This window comes from Hemiscyllium ocellatum, chromosome 7 (genome assembly GCF_020745735.1).
Source record: "Hemiscyllium ocellatum isolate sHemOce1 chromosome 7, sHemOce1.pat.X.cur, whole genome shotgun sequence".
Lineage (NCBI taxonomy): Eukaryota > Metazoa > Chordata > Chondrichthyes > Orectolobiformes > Hemiscylliidae > Hemiscyllium > Hemiscyllium ocellatum.
Window position 1 is genome coordinate 101,123,597 of NC_083407.1, and position 27,991 is coordinate 101,151,587.

A 27,991-nucleotide genomic window follows, 5' to 3' on the forward strand; every position below is an offset into this window, starting at 1 on the left:
TAAACATCACTTGCTTTCCAGGAAATAGATAAACCCCAACCATTCCATTTTCCACATTCTCAGCACTCCCTATGTTAAAAAAAAAACAAGGTTTCTCCTGAATTCTCCACTGGATTTATTTGTGAGTATCTTATATTTTTACGGCTATTGGTTTCCAGAAGATCATTGTTTTTTGTATGAAGGAGCCCTTCATTATTTAGAGAGGTCCATCAGGTTATCTGTCAGCCCTCTCTTTCCTACAGCAAATTCACAAAGTACAAGCTTAATAAGCACGGGGTCAGAACACCCGACCAGAGAGCAACAATGGTAGGAGAGGAGTTCGGGAAATGTTTGTCATGTACGAGCTCAATGATGGTCGTCACAGCAGCCATGGTTTCCTCACAAGTCGGCTGGATCTGATCCTCTGGGAGCAGGAACTGGTAGGTCCCATTGTCACGGAGCTCAAACGTATAGGAAAAGTCAATCCCGACCTCCCCTGCCCAGTCCCGTGAGGAGCCAGACGAATAATCTGAAAGGGGAAATGTTTCAATACATGAGCTGACCGGATGTACCATCCTCCAATGATTAAACACCAACTTATACAACCTCCTTTAATGAGTACCATCATTCCAAAGACAGCACCTGCCTAGGCTCCAAACTCTGGAACAAAAGCAAACATTGCTGGAAAAAAACCTCAACAAGTCTGGCAGTATCTGTGGAGAGAAAGCAGGATTAAATTTTCCCATCCTCAGAACGCTGAATCTGAAATGTTTACTCTGCCTTCTCTCCACATATCCTGCCAGACTTGCTGAGCTTTTCCAGTAATTTGTTTCTGGTTTTCAGCATCTGCTGTTCATTGGTTTTTTTTGTTATTTAGTCCCAAACTCTGGAAGCTCTCTCTCCCAACACTCGTTTCCCCTCTAGATCACGCTCCCCCTTTAAGTTGGTGATGAAAACCTCGGGGTTTTTTGACCAAGTGTTTCACCTCGGTTCTGACATCATCTTTGTGGTCCCATGTTAAATTACCACCTTTCTGAAAACTGCCTTGGAACCAGGGCCAGGAAGAGAAGTCTTGGCTCCTAGTTCTTCTCCAGTTTCCAGGTCCCCTTATCCCACCCTTCTTCTTTTACCCCTTGACAGACCATCTGGTCTGTGCTCATTCTTTCCAAGAGAAATCCAGTCAGTCCTACCCTCTCCAAGATGTGCAAATTGTGTGGATTGGCCATGCTAAATTGCTCATAGTGCCTAGGGATTAGCCATACAAGATTACAAGCATAGGGTAAGGTCTGGGTGGGATGTTCTTCAGAGGGTTGGTGCGGACTCGATGGGCTGAATGGCTTGCTTCCACACTATAGGGATTCTAAAATTCTCTCCTCACCACCATCCCACCCATTCTTTCCTTTTTTTATCTCAAAGTATTTATCCACAAAGCCATCAAATCTCCTCAGGCTTCTTGGCTTTAAGCCCTAGGTACTTGTACCTAAAATGATGTCATAAGAGGTAGACATTGTAAAAGCTTTTTGCTGTTCTTCAACAATGGCGTGCACGTGAAAGTAAAAGGATATTCCATATTTCTCCTCAGGTTTCTCCAGTTTCCTCACTTCCCCTCCCCCCACCTTGTCTCAGTCCCAACCCTCGAACTCAGCACCGCCTTCCTAACCTGCAATCTTCTTCCTGACCTCTCCGCCCCCACCCCCACTCCGGCCTATCACCCTCACCGTAACCTCCTTCCACCTATTGCATTCCCAACGCCCCTCACCCAAGTCCCTCCTCCCTACCTTTTATCTTAGCCTGCTTGGCACACTCTCCTCATTCCTGAAGAAGGGCTTATGCCCGAAACGTCGATTCTCCTGCTGCTTGGATGCTGCCTGACCTGCTGCGCTTTTCCAGCAACACATTTTCAGCCCTGATCTCCAGCACCTGCAGTCCTTACTTTCTCCTACTCCATATTCAAGCCAACCCAGCTTCTCTGCACTTGCTCATTCCGACTCAATTTCTAATCAATTCCTTCTGTGGTTTTAACAAAGCCTTTGGCACCTCCTGGTCAAAGCACTGAATATTTTCTTTTGTCTGAAGGATCGTCATCAAAATCCTCAATCATTGTCAATCTTCCATTGAAATTTAAAGCACAATACACATTAATTTCCTAGACCGCACAGTTTTCAAATTGGCACAGTACTACAGACATAAATTAGCAGTAGAATTTTTTTATACATGCACTTTTATGTACAAAAGCTATCGGCACAAACACACCTTCGAGATTGATGAGGTTGTATCCCATATTCACAGTGCTGGAATATTTAAATCAGATACTTACTGCCCTTTTTGCTGTATTGCATTTTGTGGTCTCAGATTTAAATCGAACAATGTGATAATGCTCATTACAATAGCATCCACTGGACTTTCCCTTATAGTAGCTCCTGAACGTTTGTGGCGTTAAGGAAGCAATTTCACATTCTATTGTAACTAGTTATTTACCTGAGTGATCTCTCAATCCCAATGAGCAGTTTGTTATTTTTTTGTCAGGTTTGAAATTGTTCTTTCCATTTTGTACACAGTTAAAAATCACACACCAGGTTATAGTCCAACAGGTTTAATTGGAAGCACACTAGCTTTCGGAGCAACGTTCCTTCATCAGGTGATCCTAACACAGAATTTATAGCAAAAATTTACAGTGTGATGTAACTGAAATTATACATTGAAAAATTGATTGTCTGTTAAGCCGTTCAGCTGTTAGAATACAGTGATAGTTTCAATTCTTTCATGTGTAAATCACAAAAACGTTTTTTAAAAAGTTGCATTCTCAGGTTAGCTGTTAACAATGGTGATAGCTAGACAATATGTTGAAGGTGTTAGTCCCTGTGTTCTCTGTCTATGACCTGATGTTTAGATTGATTCTAAACTCAAAATTGAGATAACGGAGTTTTACATGAATTCATGCAGTTTTTGAGCTCAGAGTTCTACATGAATGCATGCAGTTTTTGAGCTCAGAGTTCTACATGAATGCATACAGTTTTTGAGCAATGTATTATGTAACCCTGAAAGTACAAATTGACCCCACAAAATATATGTGTGCATGTCAGTCTTTGTCTGTGTGTGTCTGTCTGGGTTGGGGGTTTTGAATGTGAGAAAGTGTACGTGTGTGCGTAGTGAGTGCTGAGTGTCTTAAGTCTGTGAGGGGGTGCATGTGTGAGTGCGTGTGTCTGTAAGGGTGTGTGGGTGTCTGTGTGCGCATCTGTGTATATGTGTGTCCATGTGTATGTGTGTATAGGAGTGCCTCTGTGTGTGTGAGAGTGTGTGTGTGTTTGTGTGTGTGTGTAGGAGTATCTGTGTGTGTGTGTAGTGCAATGGTGATCACCTGTAATGTGACATGAACCCCAAGATCCCGGTTGAGGCCCTCCCTATGGCTACCGAACTTAGCTATCAGCCTCTGCGTGCCCTCATCCCAAGTACTTCATGTGTAGGCAACTTTTACTGCCTTCCAAAGGTACACGAAGCCAACACACCAGGCCGTCCCATCATGTTGGGAAATGGGACCCTATATAAGAATCTCTCCAGCTATGTTGAAGGCATCTTGAAACCTATTGTACAGGGGATCCCCAGCTTCTGTCGCAACACTACGGATTGCTTAGAGAAACTCAGCACCCATGGACCAGTCGAACCAGGAACATTCCTCGTCACAATGGACGTTTCCACACTCTGCACCAGCATCTTCCACAATGATGGCATCACGGCAACAGCATCAATACTCAACACCAACAACTGCTAATCTCCAAATACCATCCTACAACTCATCCGCGTTATCCTCGATCACAACGTCTTCACCTTTGACAACCAGTTCTTCATCCGGACACACGGAACAGCCGTGGGGACCAAATTTACACCAAATTTATACCAACATTTTTATGCACAGGTTCAATAAGACTTCTTTACTATGCAAGATCTCCAACTAACATTATACACCAGGTACATTGACGACATTTTCTTCCTCTGACCCATGGCAAGGAGTCACTGATAAAACTACACAGTGATATCAACAAGTTTCATCCCACCATCAAACTCACCATGGACTACTCTCGACTGTCTGTCTCATTCTTGGACACATGCATTTCCATCAAGGATGAGCACCTCAGCACCACACTCTACCGCAAACCCACAGACAACCTCACAATGCTACACTTCTCCAGCTTCCGCCCAAAACATATTAAAACAGCCATCCCATATGGACAAGGCCTACGTGTACACGGGATCTGCTCAGATGAGGAGGAATGGGCCGGGCATCTGGAAATACTCAGGGATACCCTCACAAGAAGGTGGTATGATGCTCAACTCATCGACCGCCAGTTCCAACGTGCCACAGCAAGGAACCGTAATGACCTCCTCAGGAGACAGACACGTGCTGCAACTGACAGGGTACCCTTCGTTGTTCAGTATTTCCCAGGGGCTGAAAACTTACGCCATGTTCTTCGTGACCTGCAACACATTATCAATGAGGATGAGCACCTCACCAAGACCTTCTCCCCCACCTCCACTACTTGCCTTTAAACAACAGCCAAACCTCAAACAGATCGTTGTTCGTAGCAAGCTGCCCGGCTCTCAGGACTACTCCATATAACCCTGTCACAGTAGGCCCTGCAAGACATGTCAGAGTGTGGACATGGATACTACCATTACACGTGGGGACACCTCCCACCTTGTACATGGCGGGTACTTATGTGACTCAACCAACATTGTCTATCTTATACGTTGCAGACAAGGATGCCCTCAGGCATGGCACATTGCGGAAACCAAGCAAAGGCTATGACAATGGATGAATGGGCACCCCACAATAATCAACAGACATGAGGGTTCCCTCCCAGTTGGGGAACACTTCAGCGGTCCAGGACATTCAACCTCGGACCTTCGGGTGACCATCCTCCAAGGCAGATTTCGGGACAAGCAGCAGCGAAACGTGGCCGTGCAGAGGCTGATAGCTAAGTTCAGTACCCATAGGGAGGGCCTCAACCAGGACCTTGGGTTCATGTCACATTACAGGTTACCACCATTGCACTACACACACACACAGATACTCCTTCACACACATACACAGGCACAGGCACTTCTATACACACGGACACACATACACACAGATGCGCACACAGACACCCACAAACACCCTTACAGACACACACTCTCACACTCACACATGCACCCCCTCACAGACTTAAGACACTCTACACTCACTACACACACACATATACTTTCTCACACTCACAACCCCCAACCCAGACATACGCACACACACAGACAAAGACTGACATGCACACATATATTTTGTGGGGTGAATTTGTACTTGCAGGGTTACACTGTACTTTGCTCAAAAACTGCATGCATTCATGTAAAACACTGTTATCTCACTTTTTAGATTAGAATCAATCTAAACATCATGGCATAGACAGAGAACACAGGGGGCTAACACCTTCAACACATTGTCTAGCTATCACCCATTGTTACAGCTAACCTGAGAATGCAACTTTTTAAGAAAAGGTTTTGTGATTTACACATGAAAGAAACAAAACTATCACTATATTTTAACAAATGAAAGGCTTAACAGACAATCAATTTTTCAATGTATAACTTCAGTTACATCACGCTGTAAATGTTTACTATAAATTGTGTGTGTTAGGATTGAGCCCTCCACTACCACCTGATGAAGGAGCGACGCTCCGAAAGCTAGTGTGCTTCCAATTAAACCTGTTGGACTATAACCTGGTGTGTGATTTTTAACTTTGTACACCCCTGTCCAAGAGCGACATCTCCAAATCATTCCTTTTTGTAGTTTCCCTTTTATGCTCTTCCCTCCTCTTGAGGTTCTCTCTGTCCCTCTCTCTCTCTTTCTCTCTCTCTCTCCCCCACAAATATCTTCTGCATTCTTCCAATCTCCTTGTTGCGTGCCTCACTCACCTCCCTTGTGCCCCCCCAGTCTCCACCCCCTCTGCCTCCCCATCTATATGCCACTCCCGCCTCTCCCAGGCCCCTTGTGGACCCCTTCTTCACCCAGGTCCCCATATCTCCCCTGCCCTTTTGCAGTTCCTTGTCTCATCTCAGTCCCTTTGCTGTTCTGTGTGTCATCCACCATCTCCCTTGTGACCCTAACCCCCCAGCACACTGCTCCAATGACCCCTTTGTTCAGCTCCCCCCTCCAATCCTACCCAATCCATTATCACTCCAAAACCCAATTACATCCTCCCTGTCCTTCCCACCACTTGTAACCTCCTTTACTCCCCCCTCAACCCACCCCAGACCTAACGGGCACCTTTGCAAAAGGACTCACAACACCCCAACCCAGCTTCAGCAAAATGGCATCTGGTACCTGACCTTTGCTCCAGGGAATTCCTATCCTAAGGTCTCAGGCACTCAATCTTGAATCACGGCCTGTGATCTAATCCTCAAGGCCTCATCTTCAGCACCCCAGTTCTCAGTCTCCATTTCCTGGTGTCTCCCTTGGTATAATAATCCCAGCCCTCCCACCTAACTAACCACCCCACGAGCATTTAGAGATCATAATTCTTTACTGCCTTTCACATCTCATCTTTGCTTACTCTTTTTACAATTTTCTTTTCTATTAAATGTATACAGTGGATTTTGCTTCACTGCCTGGTTTAGATTTGCCAGATATTATCACCTCACGTTACAGCTTTCCTTAATGCACAACACTGCACTCTTAAAGTTACGAACATTTTATAACCTGACTAGATGTCTTTGGTGCCTCATTAGTATTTGCTGGACTATTTGCACTTCCCTCAAGAGTTTTCAAATGAATAATCATTTCAATCTGGGGCTTGCCTTCAAGGGGGAGTTCATCCTTCTAAATGATATTGACCATTGTAATGCAAAACAGTTCTTTCCTTTGTGATAAAATAAGCAGAATTGCTTTGTAGTTCAGCTTCAGAGAAGCTTATATTGGGAGATCTGAGCTGATCAAAGTGAGATGCACAAGGAGCAAACAGCCAGGTCAATAGGATAAATGGTGAAACCTACAGAGGATCCAGGAGGAAGGCCCCACTTTGAACTTGGTCCCGTGTTTCTGTTCCAAAGCATCGGCTGCTTTTTCTCCAACTCTCATCTGCAAAATAACAGGACAGCGTTGCTCAAACAGAACTTGCAGAAAAGAACTCGAGAATTCAGAAGCAGCTCAGCTCTGGTCCATATACAGTCTCAGAGGAAGGCATCCCCAGTTCTATTGTGAGCTGACCGTGCATATTTATAACAATGATTTGAACCACTTTCCCTTTTCTCTCCCGTTGAGACCTCTCTTATCCATGCAGGTCTCCTTCTTTTCGACACAGATACTAATGCAAGAAACTCTCTTCTCACAAAAGCAGGTAGACAGGGTGGTTAACAAGGCATTTAGCACACATGCTTTCATCGCTCAAACATTTGAGTATATGAGTTGCAATGTCATATTGAGGTTATACAGAACATGGGTGAGTCCTCTTCTGGAGTACCGTCTGCAGTTCTAATTGCCCTTTTATAGGAACGATGCTATTAAACTGGAAAGATTTATTATACTTACTATACCACAGTTGCTGGGACTGGAGGGTTTGAGATATAAAAATAGACTGGAAATACTGGGACTTTTTTTCCCTGGAGTGTAGGAGGTTGAGGGGTGACACTGTCGAGATTTATAAAATCATGAGGGGCACAGAGAAGGTGGATGGCAAGGGTCTTTTCCCTTGGATGAGGGAGTTCAAAACTAGGGGGCATATTTTTAAGGTGAGAGGAGAATGATTGAAAACAGACACGAGGGACAACTTTCTTTACACAGAGAGTGGTTCGTGTGTGGAATGAACTGCCAGAGAAATTAATGGATTTGGGTACAGTTACAACATCTAAAAGACATTTGGATAAGTTGATGTATAGGAAAGGTTTGGAGGGATATGGACCAGTCGCACTCAGGTGGGACTAGTTTAGATTGGGAACATGGTTGGCATGGATTGGTTGGACCAAAGAATCGGTTTCTTGTGCTGTCTGACTATTATTTTCTTACTCTATTACCTGCAGTTCAATTGTGAGTGTGAGTCCTACAGCTCGGTGAAAGAAGCCTTTCTTGATATGACTGGCTCTTTGCAATGTTGGCACAACTTTGTGAGTGGCACATGAAACCAGCAAGCTCCAACCCTGGCAGTGAAAGAGTCCATGCAATTCAGGAATGGTCCCTGCTAGTCATGTAAGAGAAGGGCTGGATTTGGAACATGGGTACCCCAGATTTCCTTGTGGGACCTGGACATACAAGCCCACCTCCCACTATCCCTTCCCCAAAGAAAACTAGCCTACAGGAAAAACTAGTGAAACAGCAATTGAAAACTCTCCTGCCAGGATCTCCTTCAGTCCCATGACTTTGCTGATTGGCTCCCACCGAGGTGATCAGATCCTGGCTTGCATATTGGAAGGCATTGGAGATAGTGAGAATTGCAGATCCTGCAGAGTCAGAGTGGGTAAAGAGTGGAGCTGAATAAAGCACAGCAGGTCAGGCAGCATCAGAGGAGGAGGGGAGTTGACGTTTCAGGCCGGAACCTTTCATCAGCACTCACGAAAGGTTCCAACCTGAAACATTGACTCCCCTCCTTCTCTGATGCCGCCTGACTTGCTGTGCTTTTTCAGGCTCCATTCTTTACCCACTATTGAAGGGCATTCACTCCCAGCTCTGGTGAGTGGCCTTGCTAGCAGCAATTTAACATTGCAGATCAGGGATGAAGCAAAGTGAGTATGTTGTCTCCACTTCAGTTTAACTGTTCCCCCTTTTCCCAAAGCACACATACGTCTGCAATCACCAACTCACTGCTGGTCTACCTCAACCTGAATCAAGTCCTATATCTTCAAATACTTGCTATCTGGAGATAGGGTGAAATAAAATGATTTACTGCTTTTCTCATTCCCTGTGTCTTGGTCATCAGATGTTTCCATGCACAAAGAGTTGCAAATGGTCACAGTCTAACTCTTTTTGAAGGCCTGGTCCCTGATACCGGAATGTTTTCAAGAAGATTTAAAATGATCCTGGAATTGGGTCACTAGATTGCATTAAAATGGACAGTTTTTGTAAATGATACAATATGGATTGTAATTATAACCTGCTTTGGACTAGATACTGAGTGAACTTGTGTCCCATCTCTCAATACAACACAAATTGTCGAAGTGATTGACTGTCAGTCGATGCATCTGAATGGAGCTGAAGATCAAAATGTGCTAGTCATAGCTCAACATTGTGGGCTCAAAGTCTATTCTGGAGACCTGGATGGGTAATCTCTACTGACACCTCAGTGCAATGTGAGACAGGCAACATCTTTCAGGTGAGCTGTGGACTTGAGGACCCACCTCTCCCGAAAGTTCTGGTCAGCATTCGTCCCTCAACCCACTTCACCAGAACAGATGACCTGCTGGTTAATGTTTTGCCTTTTGTTGGATCCCAATCAGTTATCTTACTTCCTGCAGTTGTGATTATACTTTCAAAAGCACATCACTGGCTGTAAAGTACTTTCAGGTATCTGGAGGTCAGAGTAGATTCTACACATATGCAAGTCATTTTATTTCGGATTATGAATGTACTCATTTATTATATGACATAGGAGCCTACATTAAACATTGTGTTAACTCATCCCTCAATCTGCATTACAGTTTGGAATATCCATCATTCCCAGGGTTTGATGGTTTCTGGACAATGCTGACTACAAATAAGGTTCCTTTGTCCCAGATAATCTACAGAGCGACTGGGCAGTTGCAAAATCCAAAGTTTAGACTGTCAATCCGCGCTGCCTAGTGAAAAGGTCTCACCATTTCGTCGTGGTTGTTGGCTGTTGAGTTTGTGTACCCATAGGGGGTAAGAATCAGCTGTCCGTAGGAGTGAATGGTCAGGTAGCACAAAATATCGTGTAGATGGTCCCGGAGAAAAGTAGCAACTGCAACAGTCTCTGGTTCAGACTCTGGTGCTGAGCCGCAGTGGGTGTTCGAACAGCAGTTTCTTGAAGCGCCAATACCTGAAGCAAAGAATGAATACACAGTTTCAAAGGAAAGCATAAATCGACGTATTCTGGCCAATGCTGTGCCCAGAACCTTCACCGTGAACCGTTGCCCCTCAGCAGCTGAGGTCACAAGTCGTGCAATTTTCTCCATGTGAACCTCTCTGCATCATTCTGGTTCGTGAAGAAGCTCCTTAAAAACTGCCTGTTCAAGCCAGCCATTATACACCTGTCCTGACATCTCTTTGGGTACCAAGTGTCACGTGAACATTGCTCTATAAAGCTCTTTGGGATGCTTTACCACATTAAAATGTCTTGTGAATGGAAGTTGCTGTTGCGTGACTCTTTGACGTGAATAAACAAGGACCACAGCTTCTATTTCACTTTGCTTCCCTGTAGGGATGGAGTGAGGATTCTGGAAGGGGGCTGGCTTGTATTTGTAAAGGAAGGGGTCAGCAGTACCAAGAGAATGCAGTGTTTTGCTTTCATTCCAGATCCCTTCCTATCACTGTTAGGGGTGCTCATCTACCTGAAGGAGTACAGCACATTCCAAAAGGCAGCTCATCACCCATCTCTTCAGAATGAGCAATAAATGCTGGCCCAACCAGTGACACCTGCATTCCCTTATACAGATAAACAAACAAGAGCGTCTGCAGTACGGGTGGCAGTCTAAATTTTGGATTTTGCGACTACCCAGTCGCTCTGTAGATTATCTGGGACAAAGGAGCCCTATTTGCAGTCAGCATAGTCCAGAAACCATCAAACCCTGGGAATGATGGATATTCCAAACTATAATGCAGATTGAGGGACGAGTTAACACAAAGTGTAATGTAGGCTCCTATGTCATATAATAAATTGGTACATTCATAATAATTCAGAGTGAACTTTCTTGGAACAACATCCCACATTCCCTGTAGGAGAACAGGACCAGTGTGAAGTATTTATAACACCACATGGACTTTCTAGATGGAATTGAGTGCCAGCTCAGTTTTATCGCTAAATGGGGATTTTGTCAAATGGAGACAGCACCAACTCTAGCTCAACTGAGGCTCTTCTAGGCCTATATTTTCCATTTGGGATTAGGACTAAAGGCAACGGGTTGTGGGCCAAGTGCAGACAGGTAGAGATCTATAAAATCATGGAGAGGCATGCACAGAGTATATAGACAAGGTCTTTTCCCTGCAGTGGGGGAGTCCAGAAATAAAGGGCATAGGTTAGGGTTAGAGAGGGAACATTTAAAAGGGAACCTAGGGACAACTTTTTTCTCATAGAGGGTGGTCCGTGTATGAAATAAGCTTCCAGAGGAAATGGTGGAGGCTGGTACAATTACAACATTAAAAAAGCATCTTAATGGTATCTGAATAGGAAGGGATAGCAAGTGTTGGCAAATGAGACGAGATTAGTTTAGGAAATCTGGTCGTCATGGATGAGTTGGACTGAAGTGAATGTTTCCATGCTGTACATCTTTATGACTCTATTTAAGTTTAGGATTATGGTTGGCGTGGACTGGTTGGACCGAAGGGTCTGTTTCTGTGCTGACTGATTCTTGGACTATGACTCCAGACATCTGGATCAAATTTGAACCCAACTGAGAACCTTGTCAGGAGTAATCAACTAACATAAGTTAGCCGAGCTATAATTATTGGGCAGAGGATGTTAAATCAAGGTGAGAGTTCTCCTAGGTCTAGAGGGCCAGAGAGAGGTCCTCCAATGATAACTGATTGGCAGTGCCAACATCTGAACTGGCATCTGCCAGTGCCTACACCGCGAGGGAAGAGGCCACCCCCAACAGAGGTACTTCTGAAGATTAGGTTAAAAGAAAACTTATTTTAAATGGCCACAGCTGCCAGGCTGTGATCATGGAGAGGGGTCCACGATTTTAGAGCCTTGGAAAGTGGACAACATCGAGGTAAGTCCCTAAAGAGATGATTCACTGACTGTACCCTAAACACAATCCCACCAGGAGGTTGCTACCACCGGCTGACCATGAATCAGCCTCAGTGTGGGGGTCCGTTTGCGATGGGGGTGGGAGAAGGGTCTTAATTGTCCCTAATTGCCTCAATTGAGAGGGTAACCTCTCCTCCCCAGACCGGGTTTTCCTGAAAATTAAACTGAGAAACACTAGCCAATGCTGTGGAATTCCTGGCCCACTGATCTCCGATCTGGTCTCAATCAGCTTTCAGAAGTCCTCCCTCTACAATAAAGCAAAAGGCTAAAATAAAGCAAAGGACTGCAGATGCTGAAGATCTGAAACAAAAGCACAAATTCCTGGAGAAACTCAACAGGTCTGGTAGCATCTGTGCAGAGAAAGCAAAGTTAACGTTTCAAGTTCCAGTGACCCTCCTTCATTACAGTTCCTGTCAGACTTGCTGAGTTTCTCCAGCAATTTATATTTTTTTGTTTCAGATCTTCGGCACCTGCAGTCCTTGTGGAGAAGAGTCACTGGAGTTGAAATGTTACATCTGGTTTCTGTGCACAGATGCTGCCAGACAATATTACAGAGGAGGAAGTGCTAGATGTCATGAAATGCAAAATGGATAAATCCCCAGGACCTAATCAGATGTACTAAGGACGTGATTGCTTGGGCCCCTTACTGAGATATTTGTATCATCGATAGTCACAGGTGAGGTGCCGGAAGACGGGGGGTTGGCTAACATAGTATCACTATTTAAGAAGGGTGATAAGGAGAAGCCTGGGAATTATAGACCGGTGAGCCTGACATCGATGGTGGGCAAGTTGTTGGAGGGAATTCTGAGGGACAGGATGTACAAGTATTTGGAAAGGCAAGGACTGATTAGGGATAGTCAACATGGCTTTGTGCATGGGAAGTCTTGTCTCACAAGCTTGAGGTTTTTGAAGAAGTAACAAAGAGGATTGATGAGGGCAGAGCGGTAGATGTGATCAATATGAACTTCAGTAAGGTGTCCGACAAGGTTCCCCATGGGAGACTGGTTAGCAAGGTTAGATCTCATGGGATACAGGAAGAACTAGCCAATTAGATACAGAACTGGCTGGAAGGTAGAAGACAGAGGGTGGTGATGGAAGGTTATTTTTCAGATTGGAGGCCTGTGAACAGTGGAATGCCACAAGGATTGGTGCTGAGTCCACTACATTTCATCATTTATATGAATGATTGAGATGTGAGGTACAGTTAGTAAGTTTGCAGATGACATCAAAATTAGAGGTGTAGTGGACAACAAAGAAGGTTACCTCAGATTACAATGGGATCTTGATCAGATGGGCCAATGGGCTTAGAAGTGGCAGGTGGAGTTTAATTCAGATAAATGCGAGGTGCTGCATTTTGGGAAGGCAAATCTTAACAGGACTTATACACTTAATGGTAAGGTCCTAGGGAGTGTTGCTGAACAAAGAGACTTTGGAGTGCAGGTTCATAGTTCCTTGAAAGTAGAATTGCAGGTAGATAGGATAGTGAAGAAGGCATTTGATATGCTTTCCTTTATTGGTCAGAGTATAGAGTACAGGAGTTGGGAGGTCATGTTGCGGCTGTACAGGACATTGGTTAAGCCACTTTTGGAATATTGTGGGCAATTCTGGTGTCCTTCCTATCAGAAAGATGTTGTGAAACTTGAAAGGGTTCAGAAAAGATTTACAAGGATGTTGCCAGGGTTAGAGGATTTGAGCTATAGCTAGAGGTTGAATAGGCCTGGGGCTGTTTTCCCTGGAGTTTCAGAGGGTGATGAGTGACCTTATAGAGATTTATAAAATCATGAGGGGCATGGATAGGATAAATAGACAAAGTCTTTTCTTTGGGGTTGGGGAGTCCAGAGCTAGAGGGCATAGGTTTAGGGTGAGAGGGGAAAGATATAGAAGAGACCTAAGGGGCAACTTTTTTACACAGAGGGTGGTACGTGTATGGAACGAGCTGCCAGAGGATGTGGTGGACCCTAGTACAATTACAGCATTTAAAAGGGATCTGGATGGGTATATGAATAGGAAGGGTTTGGAGGGATATGGGTCAGATGCTGGCAGGTGGGACTAGATTGGGTTGGGATATCTGGTCAGCATGGATGGGTTGGACGGAAGGGTCTGTTTCCATGCTGTACATCTCTATGTCTCTATGACTTGCTGAGTTTTTGTTTCTGCCCTGACAGTCTGCTGGGCTTAAAGCCTTTCCCCACATCATAGCCACTAGATGGAAGCAGTGTACCACTTACCCAATACATATTTAACACCAAACACACACAGCTGAAACATTAAGCTAAAGAGTACAAAGTACAGCCTGGGGTTTCCCGAAGTGACTAAGACAGTCCAGTTTATTCTATTATAGCTGACTTGATGTGTCTGCCTGGTGCGGATCCTCTATTTGGAAGAAGACTTGTACAATCACTGGAAGAGGCCAGCTAATTGATTGTACAATCTGTGGAGCGAGCTCAGCAAGATTATGATTCCATGAGCAAATAGCGCGCTAATTAAAAATTCAACACAACCAATTCACCAGAAAGAACAATGAGTGATGTATGAGCTGAAAGATAAACACCCTGTTGTTCTCGCACTGCCTCACACTGACAAATTCTAACCTCTCACTGCTCCACTGTCCCATTCTGACTCCTGCAGTTCAAATGCTGGGAACCTGGAATACTAAGCAGCCACAATCCGAACTGGATAAACAGGAAGAAAATGGCCAAGTACACTCAGAGCACTGGATCAGCAAATACCTTTACAGATATTTTACCTCAGAGCATTTCTGTAGATATTAAATAGATAATGTTACATTGCTCAATTGGAGCAGAGCTGAATAAATACTGTAGGTTGAAGCATGGAAGCCAACCTAGTGTGTGAGACAATCCTATTTTTCTTGGTGCCAAAAATTATGTTTTGGCCCACATTTGGCTTTTAAGTCAGCCCCCTCCCCTCTTTCTCTGGTGAGAAATGCTATTTCTCACATTAATCATCAGCTTCAATTTTTCACTTTCTAAATGGATACTTTACAAGTATAAATATACATTTTACTCACTTTATAAATCAGCACACAGAATCAAGCAGGCTTTATCACCAAGATTCTGTGCAGGGGTTTAAAGACAGGGAAGAACGCGCAAGGAAAAGGATGAACTGAAATGCATCCTTGACTTGTTTCAAAGTAAAAGTCATATCATTTGCTATCTACTTCTGATGTAATTCTCCCCACTTGCCTGGATGGGTGCAGCTCCAAAAACACTCAAGAAACTCAACACCATCCAGGCCAGGGCAGTTGCAAGCATCCACTCTCTCCATCACCAACACTCAGCAGCAACAGTGTGTGCTATCTGCAAGAATTCACCAAAGATCCTTAGGCAATGCTTTCCAAACACATGACCACTTCCTCCTAGAAGGACAAGGGCAGCAGATATGTGGGAACACCACCACCTTCAAATTCCCCTCACCATCCTGACTTGGAAATATATCGTCGTTCCTTCACTGTCACTGGGTCAAAATCCTGGAATTCCCTCCCGAAGGGCATTGCGGGTCTAGCTATAGCAGCGGTTCCAAAAGGCAGCTTACTGCCACCTTCTCAAAGGCAACCTGGAATGGGAATAAATGCTGGCCAGCCAGTGACACCCACATTCTAATTAAAAACAAATCATCAAACAATGGTGTTGCACTTTAGGAATTCAGCGTTCCTGCAAAATTGGTGAGAGAATAGAAGAAACCTGTCCAAAGGAGGATTCCCAAGACCAATTCCTTCATAAGAATACAGACCAACCCCTTCTCTGATCTTGAGAAGAACAGATAGGGATGCATCTTTGAAAATTGTCCCATTGTCAGCATAAGTGCAATGCCGATATACACATTTGAGTGGGCCCAATCAACTCCTACGTCCAGCGAAGATTTCAGACCAATGAATAGCTGGTGCAGCCAGAAAATCTATCATTGCAGAAGAAGACCAAGATTGTTTTAAGACTACCAATGAACCTCCAATTGACCAATGTTTAGCAATTCATCATCAGACAGGGCCATAAACAACAAGTGCCCATTATGTCATTTCAGCAACCTGGATGGCTCAGAATCCTGGAATTCCCTTCCAGAATAGCATTGTAGGTCAACCTACAACAAATAGACTGCAGAGATTCAGGGAAGCAGCTCGCCAATGCCTTCTCAAGGGCAACTAGGGATGGACAACAAAATGGTGCCAAGCCAGTGAAGCCCACACCTCACAATTGAATAAAAGAAAAAATAAAGAAACACCCATGAACAGGCCCAGAAAACAAACTGTGGAGTGGAAAGGCTTGAAAGCAGTTCTAGTGAAAACCATAGGCATAAACATTTTGGGAAAGGAACTATAATAGCATATATTTTATAGTTTGGATTTCAAATGTAGCATTTGGGTATGAGTCTGTATCTGTGAACTAATTGGTTCAGTATTTCTGGAACTTTAATTTTTTAAACCAGTTTATGCCTCCTGGCATATTGATGCAAGTTTATTTATAATGTAGGGTTTAATGATAAGCGAGAGAAAGCTTTGAATAAAATTAACTTACTTATGGGATTGGAACAAGCGAGAATCAATCTCAGCCTTGAAAAATGAGGAAATTGGAAAAGTTTGGGGAATTTTGAAGTGGATTTGGGTGAAATCAAATGCCAGCATAGCCTCTTCCAGAAAAAGGAGATTGTTCAGATCAGTTAAGAAATAATTTACTTCAATGCAAGAGTGTATTTTGCGAAAGGTCCAGATCAGGAATGTTTAGATTTTGTAGGTTGTTCAGGGAAAGTTTAAGCTCTTGTTCACGTGAATATTCACTCACGGCTCACAGGGAAGGATCTGAGAAAGATCAGTTAAGGCAAATCATGGACAAGGAAGGAAGATTTTCTTTGGTTTTTGAATAACTCTAAAGTGATGGCATTGGGGAATAGACAGGATTTTCTTTTGTCTTGTGTTTCAAATTCTTTTAAATTCTGCGTACTTAGATAGCTTGGATTGTTTTTATTTTAGTTTTCATTTGTGTAACAAATCAAATTATTTTTAAAACTATATCTGCAGCCTGCCTGCTTATGTTTCAGTGAGAGATAGCCACATTAAATTTAAAAATGAATATGATCAATCAAGCCAAATTTCATTCTGGGATCAGTCTAATCAGCATTAACTGGGATGATAACAAAAATCAAGGTTCAGGCCTGCAACAAAATTAAAAACTACAGTCATTTTCAAACATAAATCAGACTAAAATCCAAATCCCTGCAGGGTGTTTGCACGCCCATAACAACAGTTGGATGAATGAGGATAAAGTGAAGAAATGGATCCAATGTGTGGTACATATGTAAGAATGCAGCTATCAGTGTGTGGTACGATCCGGTTCCATAGAACCAATGATATCAAGAAATGCCTATGAAGAAATAACATTTATATAACAGTTATATCAGTCACTTTTAATACTGTAGTTCAATCTTTGAATGTGAACTTAAACAGGCTATTCAAGGATTATTTTTGTGCCAGTTCGAATACCTGGATGGTTGATGAAGATAAAGGTTTCACAAAGAATGGAACCATTTGCATTGCCCCAACTTGATCATCATCAAATTTAACCATGTTATTAGCACACAAACTGCTATCAGATCATTCAGAAAAAGAGAAACATGTAATTTAGAGAATGGAGAATAGGATGATTTGGAGGTTCATCAATGTCTTATGAGGAGATGTTGAGTAGTTGAACATATACTCATTGAAATTTTGAAGAATGAGAGAAGACCTTATTGAAACATACAAGGCTCTTAAGGGACTTGACATAGGGACAGGTTGTTCTTGTGACTGAGTCTAGGATCAGTGGACATTATCTCAGAGTAAGGGGTCACCCATTTAAAACAGAGATAAGAAGGAATTTCTTCTCTCTAAAGGTAGTGAATCTATGGAATTTTTTGCTGAGGAGATCTGTAGGGGCTATGTAGCTAATTATATTCAAGGCTGAGGGAGATTGTTAATCAGTAAGAGAATCAAGGTATGGTGGGAAAAGGCAGGAAAGTGTAATTAAGGATTATTAGATCTGCCTTAACCTCATGGAATGGCAGAACAGACTCAATTGGCTAAACAGGTAAAAACAATGACTGCAGATGCTGGAAACCAGATTCTGGATCAGTGGTGCTGGAAGAGCACAGCAGTTCAGGCAGCATCCAACGAGCAACTGCTGTGCTCTTCCAGCACCACTGATCCAGAATCAATTGGCTAACCAACCAACCTCCATCTTGTGATTGGTTGTGAAGGGATGATCCTGAAACTGAAAGCACCAAATCTGTTCCAGAGTGGGATTGATATGATGATGCCACAGCTAATGCAACTCAGAATGCAGGGACTTTTGTCAGATTCTGAATTCAATTAATTTTTTACAAGTTTTGACTGTTGGTGAAAGTATCCTTGTAAATTTAATTCATTCAACAGGAGCATGTCATAGTAACTCAATTTGAATTGCCAGTATATTTGTTTAGCATTTCAAAATGACAATCATCTCCCACTCCATGCCCCATGCCAGAGGTTCTCATTTTATACTTAAACTTGACCCCAGTTTGTGAAAGGGTTTTTAAAAGATTCAAATAGGTTAACTTCCACACTGTGATCCACAATAGTAGCAAGGTCAACAGACTGATTGATGGGAAGACAGGAACCAATAGAGGGAGAGGATAGCTGATTCCTAAATAAAGAATAATGTAAATGAGATGGATATACATGCAAAAGAGAAAACTTGAGAACACCACTTACTGCACCAATGTGAATTAAAATTCCTGTTGAGATCAGTTCCAAAACAAGAGCTGTTGTCACACGGAGACATGGATTTTCTCCATAAACGGTCCTAGAAATCGAGAAGGATTTTAGACTTTGTGTAGAATGATGAACTACACTGAGGCAAGTTTCACGGATTTGCAGGTAGGAATTGTGTTTCAGTGGGCGTTACATAATTACAATTTGGGTTTGTACTTACTGTTGTCCAGGAGTAAATGTAACCATCAATGTTCAGAACCGGCAGAACATAGAAGTCAATATGTTGGAGGAAACGATTTTTTTGAGGGTCTGCAGTGTATGTCTGTAGTACCTGGCACACACACACACACAAACAAAGTGAAATTATAGAAAGAGAAGATTAGAAGTTTTTGATGAAGCTTTATTCAAGGAGCCTCATCCTGACTGTAAGCAGTACTGTTGATCAGTGTTTGTTATCTAGGCCGGACCCAATTCCTGATGAAGGGCTTTTGTCCAAAACGTCGATTTTCCTGCTCCTCGGATGCTGTCTGACCTGCTGTGCTTTTCCAGTACCACTCCGAACTAAACTCTGGTTTGCAGTCCTCACTTTTGCCCAGGAGTTTCTATGCGTGCCAATGAAATGCAACCACAGGCACCAATGCTAATGATTAAATTATTATTGTTATAGACAGAAAACTGAGTGGGAGGGTGAGGAGGATGCAGAGGTGCTTCAGTGTGAGTTAGACAAGTTGAGTGAGTAGGCAAATGCATAGTAAATTAATACAATGTGGATTGATGTGATGTTATCCACTTTGGTAGCAAACACAGGAAGATAGACTTTTATCGGAATGGTGGTAGATTGGGAAAGGGGGATGTGCAATGAGATCTGGGAGTCCTTATACACCAGTCATTGAAAGTAAGCATGAACTGCATCAGGCAGTGAAGAAGGCAAACGGTAAGGGGGCCTTTGTAGCTAGAAGATTCGAGTACACCAACAGGGATGCCTTGCTGCGGTTCTACAGGTCCTTAACCACAACTGGAGGATTGCGTGCAGTTTTGGTCTCTTTATCTGAGGAAGGATGTTCTGGCCGTGAAGAGAATGTGATGAAGGTTTTCCAGACAAATTCCTGGGTTGAAAGGACTAACATATGAAGAGACAGTTGAACAGTTAGGACTATATTCAGTGGAGTTTCAAAGAATAAAGGGGGATCTCATAGGCTCCTATAGAATTCTAACAGGACTAGACAGAGTAAATTCAGGAAGGGTATTCCTGATGATTGGGAAGTCCAGAGCCAGTGATTATCGGCTAGAAAGGCTGTTACACCTCATTGGACAGGGGTTAATTCTTTATGGGGCTTCTAATATCGATAGTGGAGACCTTGTGACACTGTGAATAGCATCCCTGACTGAGTGAGAAACTTCAGGTGTAAGTTCCTTCTCTGGGACTCGCTGCTCAGTGAAGTGTATTTGGACTACATCTGAGAAAAGGCACACCTGCTTGTCAATCTGTAAATCCTTGCAATTTGCCTGTGATGGGTAGTTACAGTAGCACAGACTCCTGATCAGCCACCCTTGATGTGGAATAATGCCTCTCAAACTGAAGCCTCTGAAGGTAGATAGGAGGCCTGTTCCAGGAAAGATCAAAGCCCATGCTTTATTACCTTGTATATCACTGAGAGATGGTGAAAGCTCCTAAACTCTATATAGATAATAGAGTTCAAAAGGGAAAACTGTCAAATCAATGATTGCTGGCTTCATGGGGCAGTGGAGTTGCAACTGGAGGGAGGGTCTACACTGCAATATTTGCAGATAAGCAAATGACAAATCCCAGCTTCAGTATTTTGCACTTTAATCTGCCATGGCATTAAATCCTGAGACAAAAGTCAGATTCCAAGAGGTAAATGCCATTAGTGTTAGCAGTGTGTTGTCAAAAATGATCCAACTTCTAAGCCATTCAGTTCTATCCTCCCTGAGCTTCGACCAGCTGCTCTCTATACTAACTTTCCTTATTATGATATGACTGGATATAATTATATTTGTTGTTAGCTCAACTGGCTTGAACTATCTTGGACTCTCAGCATTAATCTCAAATGCTATTTATCTTGAGGCCTCTGAGCAATGCCTTTTTATTGGAAATAAACTGCTTTCTCTGCATGATCTGATATTATCTGTGACTTTGTACATTCTTTTGCAAAGCAGCTGCCATAAAAAAAAGAACTGTCACCATTATTCTGCATTATCTGTAAAGTCAGTTCATTATCTGCTCATTGATAATACCCAGGACAGATATTCCATGGAGTGGCAATCTCCTGCAGATTTTATCACTCTAGCCCTTCTTTTTAAAGAAAGAAGGAAGGCCTGCATTCCTCAGAGGCGATTCTGCTCGGAGTAGAGCAGGGGTCTCTCAGTAATGCGGAGCCATACTTCCATTCCAACAGTTCACTTGTAGCATAGAACGGTCAGAGGAAGACAAGCCACATCCCCTTTTCGCAGCCATCAGCTGCTATGTTGTGAAATGTGAATGTACACATTGACATCTGTAGTCAAGCCACCAGTACTGGAGGTTTGTGTGATGTTAGGGTGCTGGGAGGGTTGGTTGCCAGGTGGGCACGGTGCCGGGATGTAAAAGGGTGAAGGCAAATGTTTAGGGCAGGTCGGGGTGTGGGGGAGAAGTCAGGTCCAACAAGGGCTAAGGATGGGTAATGGGTCTAGAGGGTTTGGGTTCAGCACTGAGAAGGGACAAGGCTAGATCCAGCTAGGTCTGCGGGGGAGAAGGGACAGGTCAACAGCAGAGGCAAGGGGGTTTTAAAAACCATGCACTTATCTGCTCCTGTGCTGTGAGCTCTCTGACACATGCTCCTCCATGTCAGCTGTGAATTTCGCTGTTTGTTCATTATTTCTTATACACACTCCGATGTCCTGCAATACTTGAATTTAAACAGCAAAGGCAGTAGCTGTGCAGATCCACTGCTGTGTCAGACAGCAGACAGCACTGTAGGTTTCTTTCTCTCCCCCTCTCACTGACCAGGTGGTCTCTGCCTTTGTTCCCTTCCTCCTTTTTAAAGTGCCGTTATTTTGATCTTTTTCTCCCCAAAGTTCCAAAACAATGGAACACCATATAAAACAGGAATTGCTGCTCCTGGAATTGGAGGAAATCACCTCCAACACCTAAAATACTCAAAAAGGAGGGGCTCTCACAGCCACAATTTGTTCCCAGCTTCCGTCTTGGATTACCAAAAATCCTCTTGTGACAATACTACAGCTTTAAGCGATGCATTTTGTCCTGAGTTTTTTTACATGAAGAAAGGCTAAGACAGAGGTGAATAGTGGTATGCTCAAAGCCAATAAAGTAAGCATCTTCTGAAGCCTTGGGTTTTCCTTTCCTGTTGGAACAATAGACGCAGCCTGAATGGGTGGGATCAAGCTCTCACAGAATGAGAGTTTTTAGTTTTATCTTTTTGCAGTTACCAGGGTTTTGAAAGTGGATGTGGAAGCTTTTATTCCTCTCTCTGTTACAGCTAAAAACTGGGGTTCTCTTCCTGTTGATAGAATGACAATGGAGACTAGCCATTTTCCTGAATTTAAAAATGTGTTGCTGGAAAAGCGCAGCAGGTCAGGCAGCATCCAAGGAGCAGGAGAATCAATGTTTCGGGCACAAGCCTTTCTTCAGGGCTGATTTTTAGCTTGATCTCCAGTATCTGCAGTCCTCACATTTTCCTGAATTTGTCTTTGCCAAGGGCTTAATTATGGGATGTTACTATACTGGAGTAGTTACTTAGTAGTCGCTAATATATATATTTGTTAAGCATTTTGACAGAGTTACAGTGAAGCCAATTCTTTTACTTATATTTTCTCTGTATTTTAACTACAGTGCAAAAATAAAATGTGTCTTGCTTAAGGTTGAGTGGTTTGAGCAATTGAATTGCAGCTGGAATGCAATGCCTTACACTTACTTTTAAAATAATAAAAAGTTAAGGTTCAGGCTATCTTAATATATTTTGAGGCGATTTGGTCTGGTCCATAACAAAGTGTTCATCTCAATACTTGTTATATGTGTTGAGAGTTCCTGCCTCTGCCGCACTTATAGGCAGTGAGTTCCAGACACCCGCCACCCTCTGGACGAAAATACATTTCCTCAAATCTCCTCTAAGCCTCTTGCACCTTACCTTAAAGGTGTACCCTCTGGTTATTAATGCATCCAGTAAGGGGGAAAGTTTCTCCTGACCTATCCTGTCTATTCCCTTCCTCCACCTCCACTCTCCCAACCTCACCCTGCACCCCGTCCTCTGGCCCTGTTGTAGATCTCCAGTAAGGGGACACTCACCTCCTTCACAAACCACTGGCAGAAAGCAGGAGCAATCCATTCCCTGGCGTGAATTCCGCAATCCATCCAGATAATCTTCTTGGGTTTATCGGATTTTTTACTGATCTGCAAACAAAACAGATGGAAGATGAAGGGGCCACTGGTTCTGATGTTGATTTGTGTGGGGTGATTGGGATCACAGCATCTCGCAGGAGGAAGAATGATGTGTAGCAAAGGCTTTGGTGCCAGTGCGATAGAATGACAGACATTTGCCAGCTGGAAATTTCCAGTGTCCACTCACATCTTGGCTGGAGGAACCATTGTAGAGGACATGAATAACCTTGTTACAAACTTTAGGTTTCCTGCTTGGATGATATCTATTGTCTTAATAACATCTTAAAATGTATACAACACATGTCTGTCATTTGCTGCAGTACAGCAGACCAAGACTATTTATATCTAATGGGTTCAGGCAATCAAAGAGCTCCATTTGTGACCCAGTGATGTTCTGAAAGGTAATCTTCACCCCAAGGTACTAACTTCATAGCATGTCCCTTCCAAATCCCAATCATTCCCAATTCAACTGATATCAATTGGAAATGCAATTCTACCATTCCAGTGACTAGGGTTGAAGTGAATCCCAAGATCTTGATGTGAAAGTTTCCTTTTCTCAATGGTGTGAGTAGGAGAGATGTTGTCACATTATTTGTTGACTTCCTGAGATTTGAGTTTCAAATCCAGTTATAGTCTAGAGGAACAAAGGTCAAATTTCTCTGCAGGATGTTTAACTCCAACTAACTGAGCTCAGATAGACATGATAAGTGTATTCTCACATGCAGTATCAACTATTCATCTCAATTATACAACATTGTACTTGGCAAAAGTACCCTAAGTAATTGGGAAGCTGACTGAGATAATCCAGGGATAGAACATAAGGGGAAGTATTGCCACATGGATTGTAACAAGGTTGGTGGGGAAAATGAGGATGGCAGATGCTGGAGATCAGAGTCAAAAAGTATGGCACTGGAAAAGCACAGCAGGCCAGGCAGCATCCGAAGAGCAGGAGAATTGATGTTTCGAGCAAAAGCCCATCACCAGAATTGTAGTGGTGGTGGGGGGTGGGGAGGGACGGAATGGGGCTGAGAGATTACTAGCAGGGTGGAGGGCGGGTGTTGGGGGTGTGGGGTAGCTGGGGAGGCGATAGGTAAATGCAGGTGAGAGGGGGTGATGGTGATAGGTCGGAGTGGAGTATGGAGCAGATAGGTAGGAATGAAGATGGGGAGGTAGGACAGGTCAAGACGGAGGTCCTGAGCTGGCAGGTTGGAACTGGGATGAGGTGGGGGATGGGGAGATGAGGAAACTAGTGAAATCGACATTGATTCCGTGTGGTTGGAGGACCCCAAGGCAAAAGGTGAGGCGTTCTTCCTCCAGGCGTTGGGTAGCTTGGATTTGGTGGTGGAAGAGGCCCAGGATTTGCAAGTCCTTGGTGGCGTGGGAGGGGGAGTTGAAGTGGTCAGCCACAGGACAATGGGGTTGTTTGGTGCGTGTGTCCCAGAGATTTCCCTGAAACGTTCTGCAAGTTGGCATCCTGTCTCCCCACTGTAGAGGAGACCACATCAAGAGCAACTGACACAGTAGATGACATGCTTGGATATGCAGGAAAATCTCTGCCAGATGTGAAAGAATCCTTTGGAGCCTTGGATGGAGGTGAGGGATGGGGGTGAGGAAGGAGGTGTGGGTGCAGGTTTTACACATTTTGCGGTGGCAAGGAAAGGTGCCAAGAATGGAGGGTGGGTTGATAGGGGTGCGGGGGGTAGTGGGAGCGGGGGGGAGGGTGCGACGTGTGGATCTAACAAGGGAGTCATGGAGGGAATGGTCTCTGCAGAATGCCGATAGGGGGGGGGAGGGAATACAGCACATCATCCTCCGCCATTTCCGCCACCTCCAATCAGACCCCACCACCAGAGATACATTTCCCTCCCCACTTCTATTAACATTCCGCAGAGACCATTCCCTCCGTAATCCTCCAACTCAACACCACTCTCTTGATTTAACCTACTTGTTCATCTTCTTTCCCTCCTATCTGCTCCACCCCCTCGACCTAACACCATCACCCCCTCACTTGCATCTACCCATTACCTTCCCAGCTACCTCAATTCCTTCCCCACCCCCACACTCCTCCGTATGTCTCAGCTGGATTAGTGGTGCTAGAAGACCACATTCATCCATCAAAGTTTTACCTGCACAGCCACCAATATCATTTATTGTATCCGCTGCTCCCAATGCAGTTTCCTCTACATTGGGCAGACTGGGCGCCTCCTAGCAGAGCGCTTTCGGGAACATCTCCGGGACACCCGCACCAATCAACCACACCGCCCTGTGGCTCAACATTTCAATTCCCCCTCCCACTCTGCCGAGGTCCTGGGCCTCCTTCACCGCCGGTCCCTCACCACCCGATGCCTGGAGGAAGAACGTCCAATCTTCCATTTTGGAACACTTCAACCCCAGGGCATCAATGTGGATTTCAACAGTTTCCTCATTTCCCCTTCCCCCATCTCACCCCAGTTCCAAACTTCCAGCTCAGCACTGTCCCCATGGCTTGTCCTACCTGCCTATCTTCTTTTCCACCTATCCACTCCACCCTGGTCCCTGACCTATCACCTCCATCCCCCCCCCCCACTCACCTATTGTACTCTATGTGACTTGTTCCCCACCCCCACCCTCCTCTCATTTATCTCTCCACCCTTCAGGCACTCTGCCTGTATTCCTGATGAAGGGCTTTTGTCCGAAACGTTGATTTTACTGCTCCTTGGATGCTGCCTGAACTGCTGCGCCAGGCACCACTGTAATCCAGAATCTGGTTTCCAGCATCTGCAGTCATTGGTTTTACCTATGTATGTCTCAACTGCCTTCCCCCCTTCACATCCCTGATGTAGGGCTTAGGCCTGAAACTCTCCTGCTCCTCGGATACTGCCTGACCAGCTGTTCTTTTTCAGCGTCACCCTTTCGACAAGGTTGGTGGGGACTGAGCTGCTGTCTGGTGAAGTCCATTGAAGGGACAATATATTGGTCAGGGAGCTTAATTCTGAACCAGTAATAAAATAGAAGAAGAACACTTGAGTACAACACTCACTGAATACCTTTAGATAATACATTGGCCGTTTCTGGTAGGTTATCCCCAGTAGATGCTGTGACACCAGCTCCTTATAGTTTTCCTTCATTTGTTCCATCCACTGGTAGATCTGAGTGTTTGTGAAAAAAACAGTGAAGGACGTTTTGAAGTGTGAAATGGAAAAAGATTTAATTCACTTCTCCTCTTAGGTAAGACTTACCTTTTCCATTGGGTGATACTTAGTGTAGCTGTGTACATTGAAAGGCTGCTTATCCTCACTCTGTATTTGACTGTCCAGGAGATCTTGAACATTTTGTGTCAAAACACTGTTGAATCAGAGTGAGACACAATGGTATAAAATATAATGGGAAAAGATGGCAGGGCTGACATGTGAAGAGAGACTGGTTTGGTTGGCATTATATTCACACATGTTTAGGAGAATGAGGATGATCTCCTAAAAACCTATAAAATCCTAACAGGACTAGAAAGGATAACTGCGAGATGTGTGTTCCTGTTAACAAGGAATCCTGGGAGGGGGGGGGAATTCAAGATGGCGGCGACCCAACAAGTCTGAGTCTGTAGTACTCTGCCCAAGACTCAGGTAAAGTGGGGTACCCACCTCCACCACACCCTCTAAACCATTTAAAATAACTCTTACCCAGCACATTTCGTCATTTGAACAGTTTGGTGCTGTGCTTAAAATGACTAAAGGTAAAAACGCCTGCAGCTCGCAACAGGCAGGGACCCTTCCCCCAACCCCTCCCACAGCAGGCAGAGATGTCCACGGCCGCCTCAGGGGACTTACCTGCAGAGGCGAGCCTGGTCTCCGGGATCAACCAGCTGCAGGAGAGGATCGACGCCTTTATCGAGGAATCCAGGAGCAGGTGGGAGTTTCTCTCGGTCGCGCTGCAAAAGCACGACTGAGAAACTGAAAAACTTGAACATCGCATTGGAGGGGCAGAGCTAAAGGCCACAACCTCGGAGACTGCCGCTGAATCGGCCGTGGGCCGGGTCCGGGCTCTCGAACAGCGAGTCCGGACCTTGGAGGAGCACATCGACGACCTCGACAATCAGGGTCATCGAAAAAATATTCGGTTGCTGGGCTTTCTGAACGGGAAGAGGAAGGCCAGCTGGCAGTTTTTTTTTGGAGCAATGGCTCCCTGAAATGTTAAAGTTAGAGTTCCGACCAGGCCAGGTGCGGTTTAGAGTGAGCTATACGCAGACCCGGGTCAGACCAGCGCCTCCGTCCGATCTGTTCCGGCTCCAATGCTATAGAGAGAAACAGATGCTCCTGGAAGCATCTAGAATCCTAGGGAAGGATCTCCAGGCCATGGTGTACAAGGGCTCTGGGATTATGCTACTCCAGGATTTTTCTCCAGCCGTGGCCCACAAGAGGAGGGCATTCGCTGAGGTGAAGAAGCAGCTGAGAGACTTAAACATCCAATATTCCTTGCGTTACCCAGCAACGCTGCGCCTCAGCCATGAAGGATCCATTTATAACTTCAGATCACTGGAGAAGGCTAAAGAATTTTTGGACTCTCTTAAATAGACTGTAAGAATTAAATCGTATGGCTAATGATGCTATTTTGCACTCCCTCCCCCAGTTTACCTTTTCTTTCTCTTTTCATCCCATTTATTGTTTAATATCATCTCCGGGGGGGTAGGGAGCAGGGCTTATTTATGAGATTTTGTCTTTTTTAACAGGCCGGGAGGCTTAGCTGATTCATGGGGGCACGGTGGGGGTGCGGGGTGAAGGTGTCTGCTCTGTCCTACCGCAGTTTTTTTTAGAACAGGTTTTTTTTCTTCTGTTATTATACTTAATTATCTATTACTTGCTGGGATTGTAACTTTATAGTTTTATATGTTTATACTTTGTATTATCTTTACTAAACACATTCAAGTGTTGGTGTGGGGGTGGGGTGTGGGGCACTGACTTTTAA

The 27,991-nt window shown here is 44.2% G+C and overlaps 1 protein-coding gene across 1 annotated transcript; it reads right to left on the minus strand.

Annotated features, from left to right (window-relative positions):
* Positions 1-236: 236 nt before the first annotated feature.
* On the minus strand, positions 237-27,106 carry LOC132817654 (carboxypeptidase O-like). The gene is made up of 9 exons (XM_060828154.1): positions 26,857-27,106; positions 26,272-26,354; positions 26,080-26,181; positions 22,961-23,065; positions 18,878-18,988; positions 18,658-18,748; positions 9,790-9,992; positions 7,000-7,084; positions 237-508 (listed from the first exon to the last, which is right to left on the minus strand). The coding sequence occupies exons 1-9, from the start codon at positions 27,104-27,106 to the stop codon at positions 237-239; spliced, it is 1,302 nt and encodes a 433-aa protein (XP_060684137.1).
* Between the last annotated feature and the right edge of the window lie 885 nt (positions 27,107-27,991).

Coding starts and splice junctions, on each gene's coding strand:
- LOC132817654 (XM_060828154.1), bottom strand. CDS start 27,106: ATGTGCTCCTCCAAGGTCCGGACTCGCTGTTCGAGAGCCCGGACCCGG. Junction 26,182..26,271: donor AGTATCACCCAATGGAAAAG/GTAAGTCTTACC, acceptor ACAAACACTCAG/ATCTACCAGTGGATGGAACA. Junction 18,989..22,960: donor GCCAGTGGTTTGTGAAGGAG/GTGAGTGTCCCC, acceptor TGTGTGTGCCAG/GTACTACAGACATACACTGC.